This window comes from Trichomycterus rosablanca, chromosome 16 (assembly GCF_030014385.1).
Source record: "Trichomycterus rosablanca isolate fTriRos1 chromosome 16, fTriRos1.hap1, whole genome shotgun sequence".
NCBI lineage: Eukaryota > Metazoa > Chordata > Actinopteri > Siluriformes > Trichomycteridae > Trichomycterus > Trichomycterus rosablanca.
Genome location: NC_086003.1, coordinates 27,192,790 through 27,218,442, shown reverse-complemented (window position 1 = coordinate 27,218,442; position 25,653 = coordinate 27,192,790). Strand labels below are relative to the sequence as shown.

The window sequence follows — 25,653 nt, the reverse complement described above, 5'->3', positions numbered from 1 at the left end:
TAATTAAGGACTTTGACTCCAGGTTACTCTGTTTTAAAACTGATATCTTTACCGATTCAAACCGTGGCACATGTGCACCGATTTTTAACTGCCTTGTGGTGCATCGTTACATCCCTACTTTTAATTTTTTTGTTGGAAACAGTGAGGGTGGGAGAAGGAGTAATCGGTCGTGTCTGAGAGACTGAGAGACGCTTATAGTCCGGATTTAGCTCCATCTGATTTCCACTTTTTGGACGCTAAAGGGGAAGAAGATTTTCATGTGATGAAAATCAGTGGCTACGCGCTCAACCAAAACATGTGTTGCTGACGGCATTAAAAAGTTGGTACGACGCTGGGAAAATGCATCGGAAGGCGACTGTGTAGAAAAGTGATGTCATTTGTTTTTGAAATTCTTAATAGAGTTTAAAAAGTGTGGAAACTTTTTGTAAAACCTTCTCTTGTACTGGTTGAATCTTTAAATGCCAGAAGTGAAAAAGGTAGAATTTTAACTGGCGCAGTTTAAGGCAGTTGTTAAACATGGCAAATGACCCAGTGACACAAAAGCTGTAACTCCTGCTATCCTGTACAGTTCACATCCTTTATCCTGTACAGTTTAAAACAGGTGCTGGACATGGCACAAATCCCATCACTTTACCCAGCACATGGTTGATGGAGCACCAAAACCCAACAGTGCATGTTTGATTCTGTCCTTCTGTTTTTCAGTGTTAATGAACCCTGTTGTTTGTGGTAATGATGATGATGATGAGGATCCCGACGAAGACAATCCCAGTGAAGACAGTAACAGTGAAGAAGATCTTGATGAAGAAATGACTGTGTGCCAAGAGGAGGATAATGACCTGAGAGTGATCTGTCCCCTGAGGCCCGAGCCAAACTACCACACCGATTATGAGTTCTCCATGACCAAGGGCAGCAGAGAGATCATCATTAACACCAACGTCTCCGGCACCATGCCCGAGCACGGCTTCAGGCACAATACCTACGTGGAAGATCTACAGCCGTATGGATTCAAACTGATAATGTTGAGCTTCACCCTGAAAGAGAACACTACCTTCATGTGCAAAGTGACCAAGGAGAAGAAGATGCTGTTCGTTAACGTAGGTACGTTTGTCTCTAATTAATCCAGATTCTCACATGAGCTGACAGATAATGGACAAAAAATTGCAAAACTATGCAGGGCTCTAGACTAACTTTTAGCACTGGTTGCACTGGTGCGCCTAACTTTTTTTCTTAGGTGCACCAGCACAAAAGTTAGGTGCACCCAAATTTTCGACTGCATCGCATTTAACACCGCAGTTTTACAGGTTCACTTTTTTTTTTTTTTTTTTACTCACTGTCCATACAGGCAATATTGACTTGTAATTAACTAACAATCTGGTCAACATGGCCTCATCTGATGATCTGTTTGCTACTGCCTGCCACTGAAGGGCAGTGGGGAGAGGGGACACTTGGGCAGTGCATTTATCGCCGCATGTAATGTGTTTTATAGATGCATTGTGCTTTTTCAGCCTTTCAATTCAAAATGTATTAGAACCAGTCACAAATACACTATTGCCGGCCATGGTCTTCCCATGCTCTTTACAGTTAATTATAGTATTATAGTCTAATTATAGCAATTATTTTTTATAAAAATTATAAAAATAATAATAGAGTAAATGTGTATGTATGTGTGTATATCTATTTATATGTGTGTGTATATTTAAAATTATATGTATATATATATGTGTGGGTTTGTGTGTGTGTGTGTGTGTGTATGGGGCTCTAGAGTGTTAGAGTGTAATCTTAAATGCAGTGCATTATATTATCGGCTTTACTGAATCTTTTACACAGATTCCCAAAATCGCTTGCGGTGCACTCACTGTGTATTTTGACTACATGTATTCTAATATATTATGGTCTTTTAGTTATTTTTATATTTTATTAACGAAAATATTGTCGTGTTTTTACTTTCGCTATCATCGCACTTTATCGCTAGCATTAGCCCCTTGCTACTAGAGGGTCGTCTCACCTAGCCGCTGTCCGGTGGGGATGTAACGGGTCTTTTGCTGTGCGGTGGTGGAGGTGTGGGAATTAAGGCTTCGGTGAGCATTACAACACTTTAGACTGCCTAGCTCCAGAACCCGAACTTCCATTCTGGGGACATCCAGCGAGTCTCATATACAAAACTAAACTAACTGCAGAACATCCGAACGCACATGTATAAACCGGGTGCTGCATTCTGATTGGCTGAGCTGAATGTTGCTTACATATCGCCGCTAGAATATTGTCCCGCCCTTCACTATCTCTGATGCGACCTGAGATTTTTTTTAGTCGCACCATTGAGAAATTAGGTCGCATGTGCGACCAAATTGGTCGCACTCTAGAGCCCTGTTATGCTAATACACCGATCAGGCATAACATTATGACCACCTTCCTAATATTGTGTTGGTCCCCCTTTTGCTGCCCCATACACAACAAACTGTGCTGCACTGTGTATTCTGACACCTTTTCAGATTCAGATTCAGATTCAGATTACTTTATTTGTCCCCGAGGGGCAATTTAAAGAGCATAAAGGTAGCTTAAGAGCACACACAACTCTCAAGACACATAACAGCACACACAATACAATACAATACAACAAACAGCGTTCACAAATAAGAACATATACAAACTCGTAGATGAATTATAAAGTGCATGCATTATTAAAAAGTTGTACTTCATGTAGCCGCATCAGCGCTTATGACCGGTCAGTGTTCAGCATGCGTACGTGCATCAGTGAGCCTTGGCCGCCCATGACCCTGTCGCCGGTTTACCACTGTTCTTTCCTTGGACCACTTTGTAATAGATACTGACCACTGCAGACTGGGAACACCCCACAAGAGCTGCAGTTTTGGAGATGCTCTGATCCAGTCGTCTAGCCATCACAATTTGGCCCTTGTCACTCAAATCCTCACGCTCGTCCATTTTTCCTGCTTTAAACATCAACTTTGAGGATAAAATGTTCACTTGCTGCCTAATATATCCCCCCACTAACAGGTGCCGTGATGACGAGATAATCAGTGTTATTCACTTCACCTGTCAGTGGTCATGGGGCCTTGGCCGTCCCTCCCTCAGACGTAACCTATATTGTCTGTATGTAGACGCTCGACTAGCAAAGTTGGAGATTTGCACCGTGAAACCCTGGAACCCAGCAGTAGTGGGCTTGCATAATTCACTCTAGCACCACCTGGGTTTTTAAATGTTTTAAATTATGTGCAGTGGGACTGTATTATTATTATTATTATTATTATTATTATTTTATTGAGTTTATACGGGTTTTGTTTAGACTGGGAATAGAGGGGCACATTCAATCCTGTGGTTATGTTTGGTACTGTTCTTTTTTGGTGGATTCAATTTCTGTTAGTGCTCTTTGCTCTTTGGTGGACTTTGACATCTCATATATAAATATATTTATAGCTAATATATGTTTACATTTTACTTCCTCCCTTCTTTCTTCTTTCCTTACTTCCTTCTTTACTTCCTTTCTCAGATGATCTGGAGGCGTGCTCTGCGATCAGCCTGTTTCTCCTGAGTTCTCCCTTCCTGCTGTATCTGCTGCTTCCTCTCTGCATCATTCAGCTCTTGGAAATTCTGTAGGAACCAGCCTGATACTCAGTGTGTTTGCTTTATAATGTAAACATGATATTTCTTTGTATTTCTCTGGATTTCAAAGCAATATTTTTAGATATGCTGCCTCTCCAGTCTGTGTGCTTTACTGCACTGTGAGCGTCAATCACTGCTTCTGTAATGGAGTCCGTTTCCTCTCAAAGCGCCTTTCCTTCAACAGAGCCACTAACGTTCGCAGCTGTGTCTCTGTTCACTTCCTGTTTGTAGTTTTTTTTAATAAAAGTAGCAAAACTTATACGCATTAGTGTCAGAAGCACATGATTACTGACTCTTCAACATGCCTTCGTAACCCGAGTAAACAGGAATTACAGGAAATAGCAGTCAAAGTTCAGGCCTCACCCACACACGCCAGAAATGAAAGTAAAAGTGCTTCAGTCAAAACAAGTAGAGACGAATTAGAGCAAGCAAGCAAGGTAACACTGTCTTACAATCTTATTTAAAAACCTGTATGTTTAATTTATATGTTTAACCTTTTAAAATCCACACAGCTACAATCAGATCTAAAATAAATCATATGTTGTAACAGCACATCTGCAGAACCACTGGTTGGGTGTAGACGTCTTAGTTACTGTTTTAAAGAGCAGAAATTCTTTTCATTTTTAGCATATTAATCTTTCTTACTTTTTTATTCACAGTAAGTAAATGTCAAACATTTACAAATAAAGACATCTACCGAAAACAGAGATTTGAGATTTGTGATGATTATGCACCATTTAGGTCAGCTGCTAAGATTAAGTTGTTTTGGTCACTATCAAATAAGTGCAGCCTGTTTATTTCTGCTGTTCTAGAGACAAAACACAGAATTATACACCGACGAGGCATAACATTATGACCACTGACAGGTGAAGTGAATAACACAGATTGTGATGGCTAGACGACTGGGTCAGAGCATCTCCAAACCTGCAGCTCTTGTGGGGTGTTCCCGGTCTGCAGTGGTCAGTATTTATCAAAAGTGGTCCAAGGAAGGAACAGTGGTAAACCGGCGACAGGGTCATGGGCGGCCAAGGCTCATTGATGCACGTGGGGAGCAAAGGCTGGCCGTGTGGTCCGATCCAACAGATGAGCTACTGTAGCTAAAATTGCTGAAGAAGTTAATGCTGGTTCTGATAGAAAGGTGTCAGAATACACAGAGCAGCACAGTTACAGGGCTGTTTTGACAGCAAAAGGGGGACCAACACGATATTAAGAAGGTGGTCATAATGTTATGCCTGATTGGTGTAAATACAAATAAATAACAGTTAGATTAACCTAAATAATAATAATGGTTTGAGCTTTTCAATAATACATTAAACTAAACATTACACCAAAAAGATTAAAGGAAAATGATTGGATTGCAACCGAACAAGCTGCTTCATTAATTAAAACCACTAAATTAATGAGACATGTTTACTTAATCATACACTTCAATCAAAAAAGTGGTGAGATTTTGGTTCATCCCAGCTTGTAAACAACTGAGCCTTTAGCTAATGGTCCTTTTCATCCAATCATGCCAGAATCAGCAGTTTGAGACGTTGTTTAAACACACATTTTATTGTACACCTGATGCTGCCGATTGTACAGATGACAGGCTTGAAACTTGAACATTTTACAGTAAATGTAATAAAGTAATAAAAGCAAGGCAAAGTTTATTTATATAGCACCTTAAAACCCTGCCGTGGCTGAGCAAAATGCTGTACAGGCTTTTAACATACAGTAAAACTATCGAGGATACAAATAAATCTTACAATCCCATGAAGAACATAATAAATTACATTCCTTGAACATAATATTAAACATATATACATATTAAAACTATTAATTACAGTCGATACACCCCTCAACCAGTAGTTATAACTTTATATTCATATTAATCTTAGATACAGTATATGTTATATCTATCTATCTATCTATCTATCTATCTATCTATCTATCTATCTATCTATCTATCTATCTATCTATCTATCTATCTATCTATCTATCTATCTATCTATCTATCTTCTATCTATCTATCTATCTATCTATCTATCTATCTATCTATCTATCTATCTATCTATCTATCTATCTATCTATCTATCTATCTATCTATCTATCTATCTATCTATCTATCTATCTATCTATCTATCTATCTATCTATCTATCTATCTATCTATCTATCTATCTATCTATCTATCTATCTATCTATCTATCTATCTATCTATCTATCTATCTATCTATCTATCTATCTATCTATCTATCTATCTATCTATCTATCTATCTATCTATCTATCTATCTATCTATCTATCTATCTATCTATCTATCTATCTATCTATCTATCTATCTATCTATCTATCTATCTATCTATCTATCTATCTATCTATCTATCTATCTATCTATCTATCTATCTATCTATCTATCTATCTATCTATCTATCTATCTATCTATCTATCTATCTATCTATCTATCTATCTATCTATCTATCTATCTATCTATCTATCTATCTATCTTCTATCTATCTATCTATCTATCTATCTATCTATCTATCTATCTATCTATCTATCTATCTATCTATCTATGTGACTGGAAATTTTATATTTTATTAGTTATTTGCATTAAACTCAGAAGTTTCTGTTTTCTTAGTTCCATTAGCAGAGGTAAAAGTGACTTTTGGAAGGTTTCTGAAGTCCAGAGATATGTTGACCTTGGCATGGGCACCCCCGCACACACAGTTTTGATACTTATGCATTCTTATGCAAGTGCGCCATGTTCTCAACAAGCTGACTCTTCTGGTAGGATGATAAACAAGTTTGGTGTGGAAAGTCGGCCTTGAGCTGGGTCGCTGAGCAGAGTTAGCCTGAAGGGGCAGTAAAGGGGGTATGAATAAGAAGATAGCACGGACGGTATCCACCCTTCTCTCCTGTAAAGGCATGTGTGTGTTTGCATTATGAGATGGGTCCTTAGCTGAGTAATAAATTGATTATTTGCTTTTACTATTACTCCGGATATCTGTGTCAATCTTTAAGGGTTATTTTGAATTCCCACAACACACATTAAAAAGATGTGCCTTCAGCCATGACTAAAAAAAAACAAAGTGTTTGTGTTCCACAATGTCGGAGCAGATACTGCAAATGCTCGATCACCTCTGCTTTTAGGCTTAGAAAGTTCTGCAATGTATGATGGTGTCATGCCATTTAAGGCTTTAAAAACCAGTAATAACAGCTTAAAATCAATCCTAAATTTCACTGGGAGCCAATGAAGGGAAGGGAAAGTAAAAAACACAAAAAAAAATATTACAAATCCCTGCTCTCTTTTTTATTTGAATTTGATTTGCTCAAGGTTAATAAAGTAAAAGAACACATATGGTCATGTGCTACTGTAAAACAAAATCAGTTGTGACAGTCAACAATTAACTGGAAGTTGTAGCCTAGTGGTTAAGGTACTGGACTAGTAATCAAAAAGTTGCTGGTTCAAGCCCCACCGCTGCCAGGTTGTCAAAGTTGGGCCCTTGAGCAAGGCCCTTAACCCTCAATTGCTTAGACCGTATACTGTCACAGTACTGTCAAAAATGTTAAATGTAAATTCCACAGCTGTGAGAATATTTGTAATAACGCACTCCACCTTATGTCACATTGTTTGACCAACACATATTACTCACTGTCTAAACTTGATTGTTTATTATATATTTAGAGGTAAAACCACGAAGATGCCAGTTGTCTTTAGTGGATGGAAGACCTACTGTGACAAAGCAAAGCAGCTACAACCAGGCCAGGCACCTAAAACCAGCCATGACTACACCATGTACCACGGGACTCTCAAGAGCAATGCTTCAGCCATCATATCATCAGGATTCAAACCCTCATCAGGAGGAACTCTGGGACCTGGAGTCTACTGCAGTCGAGACATTAAAAAAGCCATGAGCTATCCAGCATTTTGTGCCCCCGATGACAGAGTGGTGTTCAAGCTGCGGGTCAGAGTGGGCAAAGTCAAGAGGATCGATAGCCAGTGTTTACACCTGCAAACCACATGGCATCAGAATGGATACGACACAGCCTGGCTGCCCGGCTCTGCCCTCAACTACGAGGAAGACTGTGTGTGGGACCCGAAGCGCGTCACTGTGGTGGGAATAGCACACTGCACAGACTCCAGCACCAAGAGCTCCCTGGAGGGTCTCATAAAGCAGCACGGAGGTGGAAAAGGACCGGGAAGGTCTGAAAGAGCAGGGAATCAGTGCAAGACGTGTGGGATTCAAACAAAACAGCCGCACGCTGAGGGGAAATGTTGGACGTGTAAAGCAAATATTTGCTATTTTATGGAAAAGCATGTATGTCCGATGAAGTAATTACTCACATAACTGTTGAAAATAGAATTAAAATGATGTAAAACATAAAGTTAAAAATAAAGTAATGAATGTTGTTTTTTTGGATCAGACAGTCCTCTTGAGAATGAGGATTAAACATCAGCCTTGTAATATCATGTTTGTTTATTTATTTATTTATTTATTTATTAGGATTTTAAGGATCATGTTTTACACTTTGGTTACATTCATGACAGAAACGGTAGTTACTTATTACACAAGATTTATCAGTTAATAAGTTTAATGTCAAACGCAGTCATGGACAATTTAATATCTCCAATTCACCCCACTGCAGACACAGGGAGAACATGCAAACTCCACACAGAAAGGACCCGGACCGCCATACCTGGGGATAAAACCCAGGATCTTCTTGCTGTGAGGTGACAGTGCTACACAATATCATGTTTATGATGTTAATCTTAATAGAGGAGTGTTATTGATAGCAAGCATTTTAATAAATGATGCAAACAGTACATTACATACCACCGGTTTATTTTGGTCAGGGTTGTGGTGGGTCCAGTTTCCTCAGAATCACTGGGCACAATGTAGTAACTCACCCGGGACAGGACGCCAGTTGACTGCAATGCTTTACATTTACAGTATTTGGCAGACATTTTTTTATCCAAAGTGACTAATACAGTGCACGCAATTGAGGATTAAGGGCCTTATACAGCGGGCAGTGATTGGGTTTGAACCAGCAACCTTCATATTACTAGTCCAGTACTTTAATTAGGCTACTGAGCTACTATTGCATTTAATGAACAATACATTTGTGAACAGAGGCGCATTGATGTGGGGTCGATAAGGGGTCATTTCTAAGCTGTTGCCACACCTTTAAAAGCATTTCAATTCGTTTAACATAACAGATTTTATGAACCTGTTATCGAATGGAGTGGCTGAAACACCTAAACTCAATATTCTGACTTTTCTCTTGACGCATGCTCAATACTTCAGGTACACAAATCCACAAAGTTGAATCAGTTCATCTGGACGTACCTCTATACCAGACCTGGGCATTGTACGGCTAAACAGATCCAAACAGCAACAGCACTTTGTGTAAAGCTAGTACATATTTTGTTCACATTTGTTTTCAAGAAAGTTGATTAAATAGTGAAATAATGTTGATGTTTTTACATGATTTTGTAACATCTACCTTTAGCAGTAACAGCTTATTAGAACTAAAATTTAGGCAATAAAAAGAAATCTTATTAATATTGAGCAGAATGAAGTTCACCCTATTGGTTCGGCCCTCCACAACAGTAACAGTTTCTTATGCGGCCCCTTGGAAAATGTAATTGCCCACCCCTGCTCTATACCAAACTTGTGTCCAGTTAAACTGATTCAATATTTTGACATCATGATTTTTTACACAGTTCCATTTCTGTCCACTAGGTGGACAGTAACAACAATAACAATAAACCCAAGCTGTCACAGTAGATCAAGTTTTTATTTATATATTAATCGAATTATTAAAACGTGTTTGCGGAGATAAAACACGAGTAAGCACCATTTTTAGAATCGTAAAGCCCACAATCATAAAGATATTAAAGATTATAAAAACCTACATATGTCAGTAGAAGCTTCCAGTGTGTCCAGTAGATGATTTAAGTGTTAAAAACCATCTAAACAATATCATTCCAAAACAATAGTTTTTTATTTATATTTTAAACCGCCAAAATAATTACAAACCAGCCCAAATTTTGTCCACCCGCCAAAGCGTGTTTTTTCCCTCCAATTTACAACAAAATCTGCAGAATTTGGCGTAAACCGCCCAATCTGGCAACACCGGCTCAGTGTTCCGAAACGTTGCTTCGAAGTCTGTATCAAAATGGAAAAAGTCACGTGACTGTCCCGAAAAAACGGTTTCCTCCCACAGTCCAAAAACATGCAGTCAGGTTAATTGGAGACACTGAATTGCCCTGTAGGTGAATGTGTGTGTGTGTGTGTGTGTGTGTGTGTGTCTGCCCTGTGATGGACTGGCGCCATGTCCAGGGTGTTACTGTGTGCCTTGCGTCCACTGAGAAGCTGGGATAGGCTCCAGTACCCACCCCCGACCCTGATTGGATAAGCTGTTAAGACAGTGAGTGAGTGAGTGAGTAAACATATTATCATTCTTAACCAAAAATAAACACGTGCAATTAATATTAAATCTTTTATTGATTTTACAGTTTATCACCACTAATTTATGCATAAATCACAACTGACTGAACATTTTACCAGTCATCTTCAAATTCTCCCCATGTTTTATTTGGACGAATTATGTCAATAACCTGGATACGATTTGGATCCCACACACAGTCTTCTTCCAAACCGCTTGAAACCATGCCGCATCCAGGGGGGCACCAAGCTGTGTCATACCCATAATAATGCCGGATTTTTTGCATTGGGTGACCTCGGTGATCGATTTTGTTCACTCTACCAACATTGACCCTCACTCGAAGCACCACTCTCTCATGCTCACACAGCTCCAGAGGGTATCTGCTGGCCTTATTAAGATCACGACTGAGGTAAACACCAGGCCCTAACATGCCATCTTTGGATTGTTTAAATCCATATCTGATGATTTGTTCTGCGGCCTCCGGAGACGTACCATGATACATAAGATACACCTTCCCATCTGTAGGCTCTGACCAGCTTTCAAGACATGGTGCACTTCCTGGACCCAAATCATCTTCTGCCCACATTATGATGACTTGCAAAGTACAGTAGTTTAATCAGCAAACCTTAGAAAAAGTTATAAAAGAAAATTCTTAATTAAGAGTAAAAACTAGTTACTTTTTAATATTTGCAGGACAGTGACTAGCAGTAATGTTGGTAGTGGGTATTTGTAAACTAGGTGTGAAAAAAATATTTGCCTCCTTTACTATTTGACTCTTACTGCATACTATATCACACTAAGCAAAACATGATGTTACGCTAAGAACACTTGTAAAAACACAACACATTAAAAAAATTATATCATTAAAGCAATTATATAAGTGAAGCGTGATACCTAAACAAGCAGAGTGTTGAGTAAATTAAAAATGTACAAAATATGTTGTGGTTTATAAGATGTCGTGTTATGTTTCCTTTGCATAGTTTTATTTATTATGTAATAAGGCAAAAAGAATCATTTTTAAACATTACTTCATCTAGATACAGAAGGTAATTTAAATGAAGTCTATTACTGTGCATGTACAAGAAATTAAAATAGAAGGAATCTAGTGTGACATACACTGACTGCTAAATCACAACCCTAACCTTCATCAGAAACGTGTTACTGTTGCACTGCAGTTATTTTAGAAAAGTGCCACCAAACAAATTTCCTCCAACCTGGTTATTCATATTAATAATACAGATAAGTAAGAGAATTAAACTACAATACAGAATGCTTACCACTGTTAGGACATCTTTAGTCTGTCTGAACTGATACTGTGACAGGTTTATAAAGGAAATCCTGGGTGTGTCACTGCATGACTTCAAATTGAGTTTCGTTTTTGGTAAAAACCACAGCTAATAGTTTTGCATTCGTATTTAACCCAACCTAAATACATACACCTACACACTATATAGCTAAAAGTAGGTATAACTGTGGGGATCTGTGCCCATTCAGTCACACAGTTCATCCCAAAGCAGTTCAGTGGGGCTGAGGTCAGGACTCTGTGGAGGCCGCTGGGTTTCTTTAAACCAGACTTTATTTCTTTGTCTTTATAGAGTTTGCTTTGTGCACAGGGGCTCAGTCATGCTGAAACAGGAAAGAACCTTCCTCTAATTGTTGCTGCAAAGCGATAGCATTTAATTTCATTCACTGAATTATAACACCTGCAACTGTTGTGTCTGAAACACAATTTACAAGGGGCGTTCCAATACTTTTGTCCATACAGTGTAGCCTGAATTATTGGATTATAATTGGAATAGAATTCTATTTTAAGTATAAATATAATTAAAGTATATCTTGTTAAAGGCTTTTTAGTTACATTGATTTGTAGGCCAAACTATAGTATGACCTGGGTTATACAGATTACCTCTGATCATTTTACTGGATTTTTTTTATCAGTTAATCTTTACTAACTAAAAAATACATATATCAGATTAAATACATTCATACCTAGTTAACGTGTAATACCTGAAAATTTGTTAAAATTTGTTAAATGTGTAAATATTTGTAACTTTATGTGTTTGTCTATATGTTTTATATATACTGTAGATATAGTATTTATATATCCACACACACACACACACACACACATACACACACACACACATATATATATACAGTATATATATATATATATATATTTGTATCCTTTTATCCTTTCCCCGTGTCTGTGTGGGTTTCCTCCTTGAGCTCCACTTTACTCTCACAGTCCAAAAACATGCAGTCAGGTAAATTGGAGACACTGAATTGCCCTATAGGTGAATGGGTGTGTGTGTGTGCCCTGAAATGGACTGGTGCCATGTCCAGGGTGTTACTGTGTGCCTTGCGCCCACTGAAAAGCTGGGATAGGCTCCAGCAAGACAGTGAGTGAGTGAGTAAACATATTATCATTGTTAACCAAAAATAAACAAGTGCAATTAATGTCAAATATTTTATTGTCATACAGACATAAGATTTAACATTGATGATGTTACAGTATATCACCACTAATTTATGCATAAATCACAACTGACTGAACATTTTAGCACCAGCCTGAGACTAACGCATTCCCGGGTTTGGGCATTTAAGATCAAATGGTTCCCGTGGTCTTTTTGGACGAATTTCACCAATAACCTGGATACGTTTTGGATCCCACACACAGTCTTCTTCCAGACCGCTCGGAACCATGCCGCATCCAGGGGGGCACCAAGCTGTGTCATACCCATCATCATGCCAGGTTTTCTGCAATGGGTGACCTTGACGATCGATCTTCTTCACTCTACCAACTTCGACCCTCACTCGAAGCACCACTCTCTGATGCTCAGGCAGCTTCAGAGGGTATCTGCTGGCCTTATTAAGATCACGACTGAGGTAAACACCAGGCCCTAACATGCCATTTGCAGATTGTTTAAATCCAGATCTCATGATTTGTCTTGCGGCCTCCGGAGACGTACCATGATACATTCGATACACCTTCCCATTTGTAGGCTCTGACCAGCTTTCAAGACATGGTGCACTTCTTGGCCCCAAATCATCTTCTGCCCACATCATGATGTCAGGTGTTCAGATCAAAAAACCTTTGAACAAGTGGTTAAAGAAAACTTTTAATTATATAATTAAAGTAAATTATAACAGTAAAAAAGCAGATTGTTGGGCAACTTGAATAAGGTTGTACAAAATGTGTTGTGATTTTACTTACGTTTTCATTTGCATAGTATTAAGATTTATTATGTATTATGGTTTATTATGTGATAGCAGAGGCAAAAACAACATTTTTCAACACTATTGTGCCTAGATACAGAAGGTAATCTAAACAAAATTCATAACTGTGGAAGTACAAGAAAAACGAACCTAGTATGACATACACTGATTGCTTTGTCACAACCCTAACCTTCATCAGATACGTGTTACTGTTGCACTGCAGTTATTAAAAAAGTGTCACCAATTAACATTTTTCCCAACCTGGTTATTTTATATTAATTATATAGATAAGTAAGATAACAAGTTTATAATTAAAAAAGTTTATAGTTATGACATTGTAGCCTGTGGCCTGCAATAAACTACAATACAGAATGCTTACCTCTGTTAGGACACCTTCAGTCTGTCTGAACTGATACTGTGACAGGTTTATAAAGGAAATCCTGGGTGTGTCGCTGCATAACTTCAAATTGAGTTTCGCTTTCTGTAAAAACCCCAGCTCAAAGTTTTGATTTCTGATTAAACCAGGCTTAAATACATACACCCACACACTATTTAGCTAAAGGTAGGTATAACTGTGGGGATCTGTGCCCATTCAGTCACACAGTTTATTTCAAAGCAGTTCAGTGGGGCTGAGGTCAGGACTCTGGAGTTTCTTTAAATCAAGATTTTCTTCATGTCTTTATAGAGCTTACTTTGTGCACAGGTGCTCAGTCATGCTGGAACAGGAAAGAACCTTCCTCAAGTCGAAAGCATTTAATTTCATTTACATAACTGAATTATTACACCTGCAATTGTTGTGTCTGAAACACAGTTTACAAGGGGCGTTCCAATACTTTTGTCCATACAGTGTAGCCTGAATTATTGGAATATAATTGGGAAAGAATTCTATTTTAAATATAAATATAATTGAAATATATCTTGTTAAAGACTTTTTGATTTGTAGAAAATGAAAGTAGGCCAAACTATAGTATGACCTGGGTTATACAGATTACCTCTGATCATTTTTTTGAAATTTTTATCAGTTAATCTTTACTAACTAAAAATATATACATCAAATTAAATAAATGTATACCTAATTAACGTGTACTACCTGACAATGTGCAATTTGTGAAAATGTGTTAAATGTGTAAATATGTGTAACTTTTTACTGTATGTTTCTGTATGTTTTATACATAGATGTATTTATACACGCACACACTCACACACACAATTATATATCTTATATTTGGAACTTTTTATGTTTCTATATATGTTTTATACATAGATATATTTATATACCGATCAGCCATAACATTAAAACCACCTCCTTGTTTCTACACTCACTGTCCATCTTACAGAGCGATCGTCTCTGACTACATCTACAAGGTGGACCAACTAGGTAGGAGTGTCTAATAGAGTGGACAGTGAGTGGACATGGTATTTAAAAACTCCATCAGTGCTGCTGTGTCTGATCCACTCATACCAGAACAACACACACTAACACACCACCACCATGTCAGTGTCACTGCAGTGCTGAGAATGATCCACCACCTAAATAATACCTGCTCTGTGGTGGTCCTGTGGGGGTCCTGACCATTAATGAACAGGGTGAAAGCAGGCTAAAAAGTATGTAGAGAAATAGATGGACTACAGTCAGTAATTGTAAAACTACAAAGTGCTTCTATATGGTAAGTGGAGCTGATAAAATGGACAGTGAGTGTAGAAACAAGGAGGTGGTTTTAATGTTATAGCTGATCAGTGTAAATTATGAACAGTGCCTAAAAGCTAAAAATATCAAATTCTATTTGTCTGGTATTCTAAGTATAAAAGAATAATTCATTACAACTCATCACTGTTTTACTTTCATTTTCTCTTCCACTAAAACGGCGGTTTGTTCTCCACCCACGAAGTTTCCACGAATCCTGAGGTGGGTAAAACATAAACACCTCAACAAACACAAAGCTGCATTGTACTCAACTAGTGGCATTTTATTTTTAATGCTAATGTAGACAAATATTTGAATTGTAAATTAAAACTCTGGGTTTCCTCAACAGCTGCACAAACTAGAAAATCTAGAAAAAAAAAAACATTTTAAAAATTACTGCCATTATTTATTTCTGCTATTAGAAAATGAGTGTTCCTTTTTAACAAGCTACACCAAAAACTTGAAGGAATATAAAAATCTTCTTCAATCTAAATATTTATTTTAAAAAAATATATAGTTTCGTAATCTCGACACCCTCAAACCTTTCTTATTTGTAATGAATTATAATACATGTACATCATTGATTCATGAAAAATACAGAACCACAAGATCAGATCAACTGATAACAGCAGTTTTCACTTTACTCGACTGTATTTCTGCTTAATGTGAGTTAAGCTCTTTACAGTCTTCTTTCTGCTTTCTTATACCACACATATGATTACTGATAGTCAGAAACAAACAAGTGCAATAAATATCAAATCTTTTATTGTCATACAGACATAAGATTTAACATTGATGATTTTACAGTATATCACCACTAATTTAAACATAAATCTAGTCAAGGATCATTGCTGGATCACAACTGACTGAACATTTTAGCACCAGCCTGAGATTAATGCATTTACAGGTTTGAGCACTTGTAGATGATTCACTCATCTTCAAATGGTCCCTGTGTTTTTTTTTGGACGAATTACGTCAATAACCTGGATACGATTTGGATCCCACACACAGTCTTCTTCCAGACCGCTCGGAACCATGCCGCATTTAGGGGGGCACCAAGCTGTGTCATACCCATGATCATGCCAGGTTTTCTGCATTGGGTGACCTTGGTAATCGATTTTTATCACTTTACCAACATTGACCCTCACTCGGAGCACCACTCTCTGATGCTCAGGCAGCTCCAGAGGGTATCTGCTGGCCTTATTAAGATCTCGACTGAGGTAAACACCAGGCCCTAACATGCCATCTTCGGATTGTTTAAATCCATATCTCATGATTTGTTCTGCGGCCTCCGGAGACGTACCATGATACATTAGATACACCTTCCCATCTGTAGGCTCTGACCAGCTTTCAAGACATGGTTCACTTCTTGGAACCAAATCATCTTCTGCCCACATTATGATGTCTTGCAAAGTGTTCAGATCAAAAACCTTAGAAAAAGTGATTAAAGAAAATGTTTAATTAATAGTAATAACTAGTTTACATTTTATATTTGCAGGACAGTGACTAGTAGCGAAGTTGTTAGTGGGTAATCGTAAGTACAGTGGTGTGAAAAAGTCAGGTTTCCTTTTCGATTTAAACACATTTTGAAAACATTTAATTAAAGTAAAGTATAGCATCTAAAGCAAGGTGCTGAATAACATTCAATTCAGAATACAAGTGCAAATAACACAAAACACACAGTGCAGATAAAATGGTGAAGGTTTATAAATACAAAGACCTACAATAAAAACAAGACACGTTTTCTTACCTGAAGAAGAGAAGGAGATCAGACCAAAAGACACTACGGGACCAAAAGACAAATGTGTTGTTGGCTAGTACACAGTTCTGGGTAAATAAAGAGAGAGTGAGAAAAGAGAATTTACAACATATTTTGATATAAAGTGATATGGTATGGTATGTATAGCCCCAAATATGTTAGAAAATAATGTTTAAAAATGAAATTCTGTGCAATAAATGTGGGTGATAATAATCGGGGAGAGTAAGGAACAATAACAGTGTGTATTATTCAGAATACACACAACTTTCTTCATTAAACTAAATGAGTATAAAATGTTGTGCTTTTACTCTATTCTTTGTGTAGTTTTATTTATTATGTAAAAACAGAAGCAGAATTTTTTTTGCACTATTGTGCCTAGATACAGAAGGTAATTTAAATAAAATCCATTACTGTAGAAGTACAAGAAATTAAAATAGAAGGTAACATACACTGACTGCTTATTACAACCCCAACCTTCATTCGAAAAACATGATACTGTTGCACTGCAGTTATTAAAAAGTGTCACCAATAATAAATTTTTCTCAGTCTGGTTTCCTCACATATTTTAAATTAATCATTAACTATATAAAGCAACTATTAACTATAAAGCAAGAGAACAGTTTATAATTAAAAGTTTATAATTATGACATTGTAGCCTGTGGTCTGCAATTAAATACAATACAGAATGCTTACCTCTGTTAGGACACCTTCAGTCTGTCTGGACTGATACTGAGGACAGGTTTATATAGGAAACACGGTGTGTCGCTTCATATTGGGTTTCGATTTCCATACAATCCACAGCTCTAGGTTTTGCATGCTCATTTAACTAGACTAATTACATTTACTTATTTACTATACAGCCAAAAGTAGAGAATAATTGCGGGAATTTGTGCCCATTCAGTCAAACAGTTCAATTCAAAGCAGTTCAGTGGGGCTGAGGTCAGGACTCTGTGCAGGTCACTATAGTTTCTTTAAACTGAGATTTTTTTCATGTCTTTATAGAGTTTGCTTTGCACACAGAGGGACAGTCACGCTGAAACAGAAAAGAACCTTCCTTAAATCGTTGCTGCAAAATTGAAAGCATTTAATTTCATTTACAAAACTAACACCTGCAACTGTTGTGTCTGAAACACAGTTTACAAGGGGCGTTCCAATACTTTTGTCCATAAAGTTTAGCCTGAATTATTGGAATATAATTGGAATAGAATTCTATTTTAAGTATAAATGTAATTAAAGTATATCTTGTTAAAGGCTTTTTAGTTACACTGATTTGTAAAAAATTAAAGTAGGCCAAACTATAGTATGACCTGGGTTATACAGATTACCTCTGATCATTTTATTGGATTTTTTTATCAGTTAATCTTTACTAACAAAAAAATACATATATCAAATTAAATACATTTATACCTAGTTAACGTGTAATACCTGACAAAGTGCAATTTGTTAAAGGTTTAAAGTATTTGTAACTTTAAGTGCTTGTCCATATGTTTTATATATAGATATAGTATTTACACACACACACACACACACACACACACAAACAGCGTATCACAAAAGTGAGTACACCCCTCACATTTCTGCAGATATTTAAGTATATCTTTTCATGGGAAAACACTGACAAAATGACACTTTGACACAATGAAAAGTAGTCTGTGTGCAGCTTATATAACAGTGTAAATTTATTCTTCCCTCAAAATAACTCAATATACAGCCATTAATGTCTAAACCACCGGCAACAAAAGTGAGTACACCCCTTAGTGAAAGTTCCTGAAGTGTCAATATTTTGTGTGGCCACCATTATTTCCCAGAACTGCCTTAACTCTCCTGGGCATGGAGTTTACCAGAGCTTCACAGGTTGCCACTGGAATGCTTTTCCACTCCTCCATGACGACATCACGGAGCTGGCGGATATTCGAGACTTTGCGCTCCCCCACCTTCCGCTTGAGGATGCCCCAAAGATGTTCTATTGGGTTTAGGTCTGGAGACATGCTTGGCCAGTCCATCACCTTTACCCTCAGCCTCTTCAATAAAGCAGTGGTCGTCTTAGAGGCATGTTTGGGGTCATTATCATGCTGCAACACTGCCCTGCGACCCAGTTTCCGGAGGGAGGGGATCATGCTCTGCTTCAGTATTTCACAGTACATATTGGAGTTCATGTGTCCCTCAATGAAATGTAACTCCCCAACACCTGCTGCACTCATGCAGCCCCAGACCATGGCATTCCCACCACCATGCTTGACTGTAGGCATGACACACTTATCTTTGTACTCCTCACCTGATTGCCGCCACACATGCTTGAGACCATCTAAACCAAACAAATTAATCTTGGTCTCATCAGACCATAGGACATGGTTCCAGTAATCCATGTCCTTTGTTGACATGTCTTCAGCAAACTGTTTGCGGGCTTTCTTGTGTAGAGACTTCAGAAGAGGCTTCCTTCTGGGGTGACAGCCATGCAGACCAATTTGATGTAGTGTGCGGCGTATGGTCTGAGCACTGACAGGCTGACCCCCCACCTTTTCAATCTCTGCAGCAATGCTGACAGCACTCCTGCGCCTATCTTTCAAAGACAGCAGTTGGATGTGACGCTGAGCACGTGCACTCAGCTTCTTTGGACGACCAACGCGAGGTCTGTTCTGAGTGGACCCTGCTCTTTTAAAACGCTGGATGATCTTGGCCACTGTGCTGCAGCTCAGTTTCAGGGTGTTGGCAATCTTCTTGTAGCCTTGGCCATCTTCATGTAGCGCAACAATTCGTCTTTTAAGATCCTCAGAGAGTTCTTTGCCATGAGGTGCCATGTTGGAACTTTCAGTGACCAGTATGAGAGAGTGTGAGAGCTGTACTACTAAATTGAACACACCTGCTCCCTATGCACACCTGAGACCTAGTAACACTAACGAGTCACATGACATTTTGGAGGGAAAATGACAAGCAGTGCTCAATTTGGACATTTAGGGGTGTAGTCTCTTAGGGGTGTACTCACTTTTGTTGCCGGTGGTTTAGACATTAATGGCTGTATATTGAGTTATTTTGAGGGAAGAATAAATTTACACTGTTATATAAGCTGCACACAGACTACTTTTCATTGTGTCAAAGTGTCATTTTGTCAGTGTTGTCCCATGAAAAGATATACTTAAATATCTGCAGAAATGTGAGGGGTGTACTCACTTTTGTGATACACTGTATATATATCCTTTTATACTCTTTCCATTCTCACTGCTGTAACAATGTGAATTTTTTTTAGTGGGATAATAAAAGGCTCTTATCTTATCCTATTTTATGTAAAGAAATAAGAATGATTAACATTCACTAAGAATCTTCCACTAAACGCTGTTTTTTCTAACAGAAAAACATGCAGCAGCTACAAGTTTAGCTTTGCACTACTTACACCAGCACAACGATAATGTATATATTGTATATATCTGCTAAACTTGTATACTCTATTTTATTTATTCTCATTCATTACTCATTCATGTAGCCACTTCAGTCACCTTCTATTATTCTGTAAATACATATTAGTCTGTACACTGTACAATCATCATCATCATCTGTTTAAATCAACATCATCTGTTTAATATTCTTAACTTGTGTCTCTTCATTTCACTTATCTGGTCACTCCTGTATTATATGTAAATAATCTCTCTCCTGCACTTCTGGTTGGATGCTGCTGCATTTCATTTGCTTTGTACTTGTTTACTCTGCACAATGACAAAGTTGAATCTAATGTTCTAATCTAAGTTTGTTCTTTATTTGCAAGTTTATGCTCATCCTTTAGTTCCTCTTGCTTCAGTTCCTAACATTTAGTACATTTACATTCAATAACTATATTATGAATAGTGCCTAAAAACTAAAAACATCAAATTCTGTTTTTTTTATGTACAGTATTCTAAGTATAAAAGAATAATTCATTACAACTGATCACTGTTTTACTTTCATTTTTTCCTCCACTAAAACGGCGGTTTGTTCTCCACCCACGAAGTTTCCATAAATCCTGAGGTGGGTAAAACATAAACACCTCAACAAACACAAAGCTGCATTGTACTCAACTAGTGGCATTTTATTTTTAAAGCTAATGTAGACAAATATTCGAATTGTAACTGAAAAAAACACCAAAAACTCAAAGAAATATAAAAATCTTCTTTAATCTAAATATTTATAAAAATATATATATATAGTTTTAAATAATTGTGTTGTAATCTCGACCCTCTCAAACCTTTCTTATTTCTTATAAATTATAATACATGTACATCATTGTTCCATGAAAAATACAGAACCACAAGATCAGATCAACTGATAACAGCAGTTTTCACTTTACTCGACTGTATCTCTGCTTAATGTGAGTTAAGCTCTCTACAGTCTTCTTTCTGCTCTCTTACACCACACATATGATTATTGATAGTCAGAAATAAACAGGTGTAATTAATATCAGATTTTTTTTATTGATTGCCATACAGACATCAGATTTTACAGTTTTACAGTAAAAATTTTAGGGCCATAAACAACCTGAGACGCTTTCTTGGGCATTTGATTTCCTCTTGTGTGAATGTTCCCTATCGTGTTCTTGGGCAAATTGCATCAATAACCTGGATACGATTTGGATCCCACACACAGTCTTCTTCCAGACCGCTCGGAACCATGCCGCATCCAGGAGGGCACCAAGCTGTGTCATACCCATGATCATGCCAGGTTTTTTGCATTGGGTGACCTTGGTAATTGATCTTCTTCACTCTACCAACATTGACCTTCACTCGGAGCACCACTCTCTGATGCTCAGGTAGCTCCAGAGGGTATCTGCTGGCCTTTTTAAGATCTCGACTGAGGTAAACACCAGGCCCTAACATGCCGTTTGAGGATTGTTTAAATCCAGATCTCATGATTTGTCTCGCGGCGTCCGGATATGTACCATGATACATTCGATACACCTTCCCATCTGTAGGCTCTGACATGCTGCTGAGACATGGTGCACTTCTTGGACCCAAATCATCTTCTGCCCACATTATGATGTCTTGCAAAGTGTTCAGATCAAAAAACCTTAGAAAAAGTGATTAAAGAAAATGTTTAATTAATAGTAATAACTAGTTTACATTTTATATTTGCAGGACAGTAGTAGCGAAGTTGTTAGTGGGTAATCGTAAGTACAGTGGTGTGAAAAAGTCATGTTTCCTTTCCGATTAAACAATGTTTAAACAATGTTTAAACAAAGCATGATTTAAACACATTTTGAAAACATATTTATTTAAAGTAAAGTATAGCATATAAGAGCAAGGTGTTAAATAACATTCAATTCAAGATTTTGGCTGTTTTATTATCATTTTAGGTATAAGTAAATACTGAAATGAAATAACGTTCCTTCAGTACCAGGGTGCAACACAGAATACAAGTGCAAATAACACAAAACACACAGTGCAGATAAAATGGTGAAGGCTTATAAATACAAAGACCTACAATAAAAACAAGACACGTTTTCTTACCTGAAGAAGAGAAGGAGATCAGACCAAAAGACACTACGGGACCAAAAGACAAATGTGTTGTTGGCTAGTACACAGTCCTGAGTAAATAAAGAGAGAGTGAGGAAACTAACAATATACAGCAAGAGAATGATTTATATAATTATTAATGGTTTCAATAATGATAATGTTTAAAACGTTTTAAATGATTACATTGTATGCTGTGGTCTACATTAAACTACAATACAGAATGCTTACCTCTGTTAGGTCTTCAGTCTGTCTGAACTGTTATTGAGGACAGGTTTATAAAGGAAATGCTGGGTGGGTCGCTGTATGACTTCTGTTTGAGTTTCGTTTTCTGTAGAAAAAAAAAAAAAACCACATCTCAAAGTTTTGCATTCTGATAACACCAGGTTTTTATTGAGCTGCATTGTGCACAAGTTAGATTAATAATTTGATGGTGTAAAAAGTTCTCTAATCTAATCTTAAACTTTGTGACATGACAGAGTTCATTATTTGTAAGTGATTATAAATGTCTACAGCTGGCGTCTACTTATTGCCCATAAAAATAGGACTAGGTAGACCTATCACACTGAGCTACAGCTCCGTTCATTTCAGAATGTTGATCAGATCTTTAGAAGTCAAAAATGGAACAAGTGTATTTGTACAAACAGTAGTAAGCAAATACAAATTACCGTAAACAATACCACAATAGTAATATAATATTAGTATGGAAAAATGTAGTACTTTATTTAAAGTAATAAAGCAAACAATCAATCAGTCAATATTTCAACAACATGTCTAAGTTTGAGATAAAATACTGATTTTTTGTGTCTCCTTCAGACTATTTGGAAACCTGCCCAACCTGAACAAACACAAAACTTTTTCCATTAAACAACCACCAGATAAAAATCACAATTAATCTACTCATTGGGCCCTTAAGCAAGGCCCTTAACCCTCAATTGCTCAGACTGTATACTGTAACTGTACTGTAAGTCGCTTTGGATAAAGGCGTCTGCTAAATGCTGAAAATGTAAATGAAATAAATGAAGCACCTTATTACCACTGAAGCTCTAATTGTAGCTGAACTGCTGATTGTTATCTGATCTCACTGTACTTAATCTTACATTTTTAACTTATCTCACCAATCCATCACGGGGCTTACAGTTTACTGTAAATGCAAAATAAAACTATATTAAAAAAACACACCTAAAATATTCTCAGAGGTTTATTATTATTCAAGCCAATAATTCTACTGTGTAAGCTTGTGCAAACCTTACCTTATGTATTCCATTCAGGTTTTTTACAGGTATGTAACAACACCACGTGAGAAACATCATGTGATGAGCTTAAGAAACCAAAGTAAACAGTAATTAAAAACTTTCCATGATTCCAGTATTGAAGCTATTTGAATGTTGCATTGTCTGTTTTACCACCGTTTTATCCTGGTCAGGGTCGCGGTGTATAAAATTAACAGGTCGAAAGTTCAGGAGAGTTCAGTGACGCTTAAGGGCCTTCAAACTACCCTCCAAGGTGCTTTGTAACTTCTACAACTGCACCATTGAATCCATCATAACAGGAAACATCACTGCCTGGTTCGGAAACAGCACCAAGCAGGATAGGCAGGCTCTCCAGAGGGTGGTGCGTTCAGCTGAGTGCCTCATCCGGACCTGCAGTCCATATACAGGAAACGGTGCCGGTCAAGGGCCAGGAGGATAGTAAAGGACCCCAGTCATCCCAGCAATGGACTGTTTTCTTTGTTACAGTCTGGGAAACGCTTTCGTGCCTTGAAAGCCAAAACAGAGAGGATGAGAAGAAGCTTTTTCCCATAAGCTATTCAAGTCCTCAACCAAAATAGCAATCAGGACTAATGGTACACAAATCTAAATTTATGTGTATATATGAGTATATATATATAGATATACAGTGTATCACAAAAGTGAGTACACCCCTCACATTTCTGCAAATATTTCATTATATCTTTTCATGGGACAACACTATAGACATGAAACTTGGATATAAGTTAGAGTAGTCAGTGTACAACTTGTATAGCAGTGTAGATTTACTGTCTTCTGAAAATAACTCAACACACAGCCATTAATGTCTAAATGGCTGGCAACATAAGTGAGTACACCCCACAATGAACATGTCCAAATTGTGCCCAAAGTGTCAATATTTTGTGTGACCACCATTATTATCCAGCACTGGCTTAACCCTCCTGGGCATGAAATTCACCAGAGCTGCACAAGTTGCTACTGGAATCCTCTTCCACTCCTCCAGGATGTTAGACACCTTGAACTCCTCCACCTTCCACTTGAGGATGCGCCACAGGTGCTCAATTGGGTTTAGTCCATCACCTTTACCTTCAGCTTCCTCAGCAAGGCAGTTGTCATCTTGGAGGTTGTGTTTGGGGTCGTTATCCTGTTGGAAAACTGCCATGAGGCCCAGTTTTCGAAGGGAGGGGATCATGCTCTGTTTCAGAATGTCACAGTACATGTTGGAATTCATGTTTCCCTCAATGAACTGCAGCTCCCCAGTGCCAGCAACACTCATGCAGCCCAAGACCATGATGCTACCACCACCATGCTTGACTGTAGGCAAGATACAGTTGTCTTGGTACTTCTCACCAGGGCGCCGCCACACATGCTGGACACCATCTGAGCCAAACAAGTTTATCTTGGTCTTGTCAGACCACAGGGCATTCCAGTAATCCATGTTCTTGGACTGCTTGTCTTCAGCAAACTGTTTGCGGGCTTTCTTGTGCGTCAGCTTCCTTCTGGGATGACGACCATGCAGACCGAGTTGATGCAGTGTGCGGCGTATGGTCTGAGCACTGACAGGCTGACCTCCCACGTCTTCAACCTCTGCAGCAATGCTGGCAGCACTCATGTGTCTATTTTTTAAAGCCAACCTCTGGATATGACGCCGAACACGTGGACTCAACTTCTTTGGTCAACCCTGGCGAAGCCTGTTCCGAGTGGAACCTGTCCTGGAAAACCGCTGTATGACCTTGGCCACCATGCTGTAGCTCAGTTTCAGGGTGTTAGCAATCTTCTTATAGACCAGGCCATCTTTGTGGAGAGCAACAATTCTATTTCTCACATCCTCAGAGAGTTCTTTGCCATGAGGTGCCATGTTGAATATCCAGTGGCCAGTATGAGAGAATTGTACCCAAAACACCAAATTTAACAGCCCTGCTCCCCATTTACACCTGGGACCTTGACACATGACACCAGGGAGGGACAACGACACATTTGGGCTCAATTTGGACATGTTCACTGTGGGGTGTACTCACTTATGTTGCCAGCCATTTAGACATTAATGGCTGTGTGTTGAGTTATTTTCAGAAGACAGTAAATCTACACTGCTATACAAGTTGTACACTGACTACTCTAAGTTATATCCAAGTTTCATGTCTATAGTGTTGTCCCATGAAAAGATATAATGAAATATTTGCAGGGGTGTGAGGGGTGTACTCACTTTTGTGATACACT

The 25,653-nt window shown here is 37.9% G+C and overlaps 3 protein-coding genes across 3 annotated transcripts; 1 reads left to right on the top strand and 2 right to left on the bottom strand.

Moving 5' to 3' along the window:
• The first annotated feature begins 3,977 nt into the window (after nt 1–3,977).
• LOC134330458 (uncharacterized) lies at nt 3,978–8,055 on the top strand. The gene is made up of 2 exons (XM_063011601.1): nt 3,978–4,055; nt 7,286–8,055. The coding sequence occupies exon 2, from the start codon at nt 7,302–7,304 to the stop codon at nt 7,935–7,937; it is 636 nt and encodes a 211-aa protein (XP_062867671.1). The 5' UTR covers nt 3,978–4,055; nt 7,286–7,301; the 3' UTR covers nt 7,938–8,055.
• Nucleotides 8,056–10,130: 2,075 nt separating this feature from the next.
• On the bottom strand, nt 10,131–13,687 carry LOC134330389 (uncharacterized). The gene is made up of 3 exons (XM_063011502.1): nt 13,649–13,687; nt 12,696–13,145; nt 10,131–10,623 (listed from the first exon to the last, which is right to left on the bottom strand). The coding sequence occupies exons 2-3, from the start codon at nt 13,117–13,119 to the stop codon at nt 10,166–10,168; spliced, it is 882 nt and encodes a 293-aa protein (XP_062867572.1). The 5' UTR covers nt 13,120–13,145; nt 13,649–13,687; the 3' UTR covers nt 10,131–10,165.
• A 2,204-nt stretch (nt 13,688–15,891) lies between these two features.
• LOC134330904 (uncharacterized) lies at nt 15,892–22,504 on the bottom strand. The gene is made up of 5 exons (XM_063012176.1): nt 22,418–22,504; nt 22,184–22,260; nt 21,276–21,743; nt 19,618–19,635; nt 15,892–16,300 (listed from the first exon to the last, which is right to left on the bottom strand). Exons 3-5 carry the CDS (start codon nt 21,707–21,709, stop codon nt 15,892–15,894), a joined length of 861 nt encoding a protein of 286 aa, XP_062868246.1. The 5' UTR covers nt 21,710–21,743; nt 22,184–22,260; nt 22,418–22,504.
• Between the last annotated feature and the right edge of the window lie 3,149 nt (nt 22,505–25,653).

What these genes read in the sequence shown, in the direction of transcription:
- LOC134330458 (XM_063011601.1), top strand. Translation starts at nt 7,302, where the DNA reads ATGCCAGTTGTCTTTAGTGGATGGAAGACCTACTGTGACAAAGCAAAG.
- LOC134330389 (XM_063011502.1), bottom strand. Translation starts at nt 13,119, where the DNA reads ATGATGTGGGCAGAAGATGATTTGGGGCCAAGAAGTGCACCATGTCTT. An exon ending in AAAACGTATCCAGGTTATTG is followed by an intron (nt 10,624 to 12,695) that starts GTGAAATTCGTC and finishes TGTGGGCAGAAG; the next exon opens with ATGATTTGGGTCCAGGAAGT.
- LOC134330904 (XM_063012176.1), bottom strand. Translation starts at nt 21,709, where the DNA reads ATGTGGGCAGAAGATGATTTGGGTCCAAGAAGTGCACCATGTCTCAGC.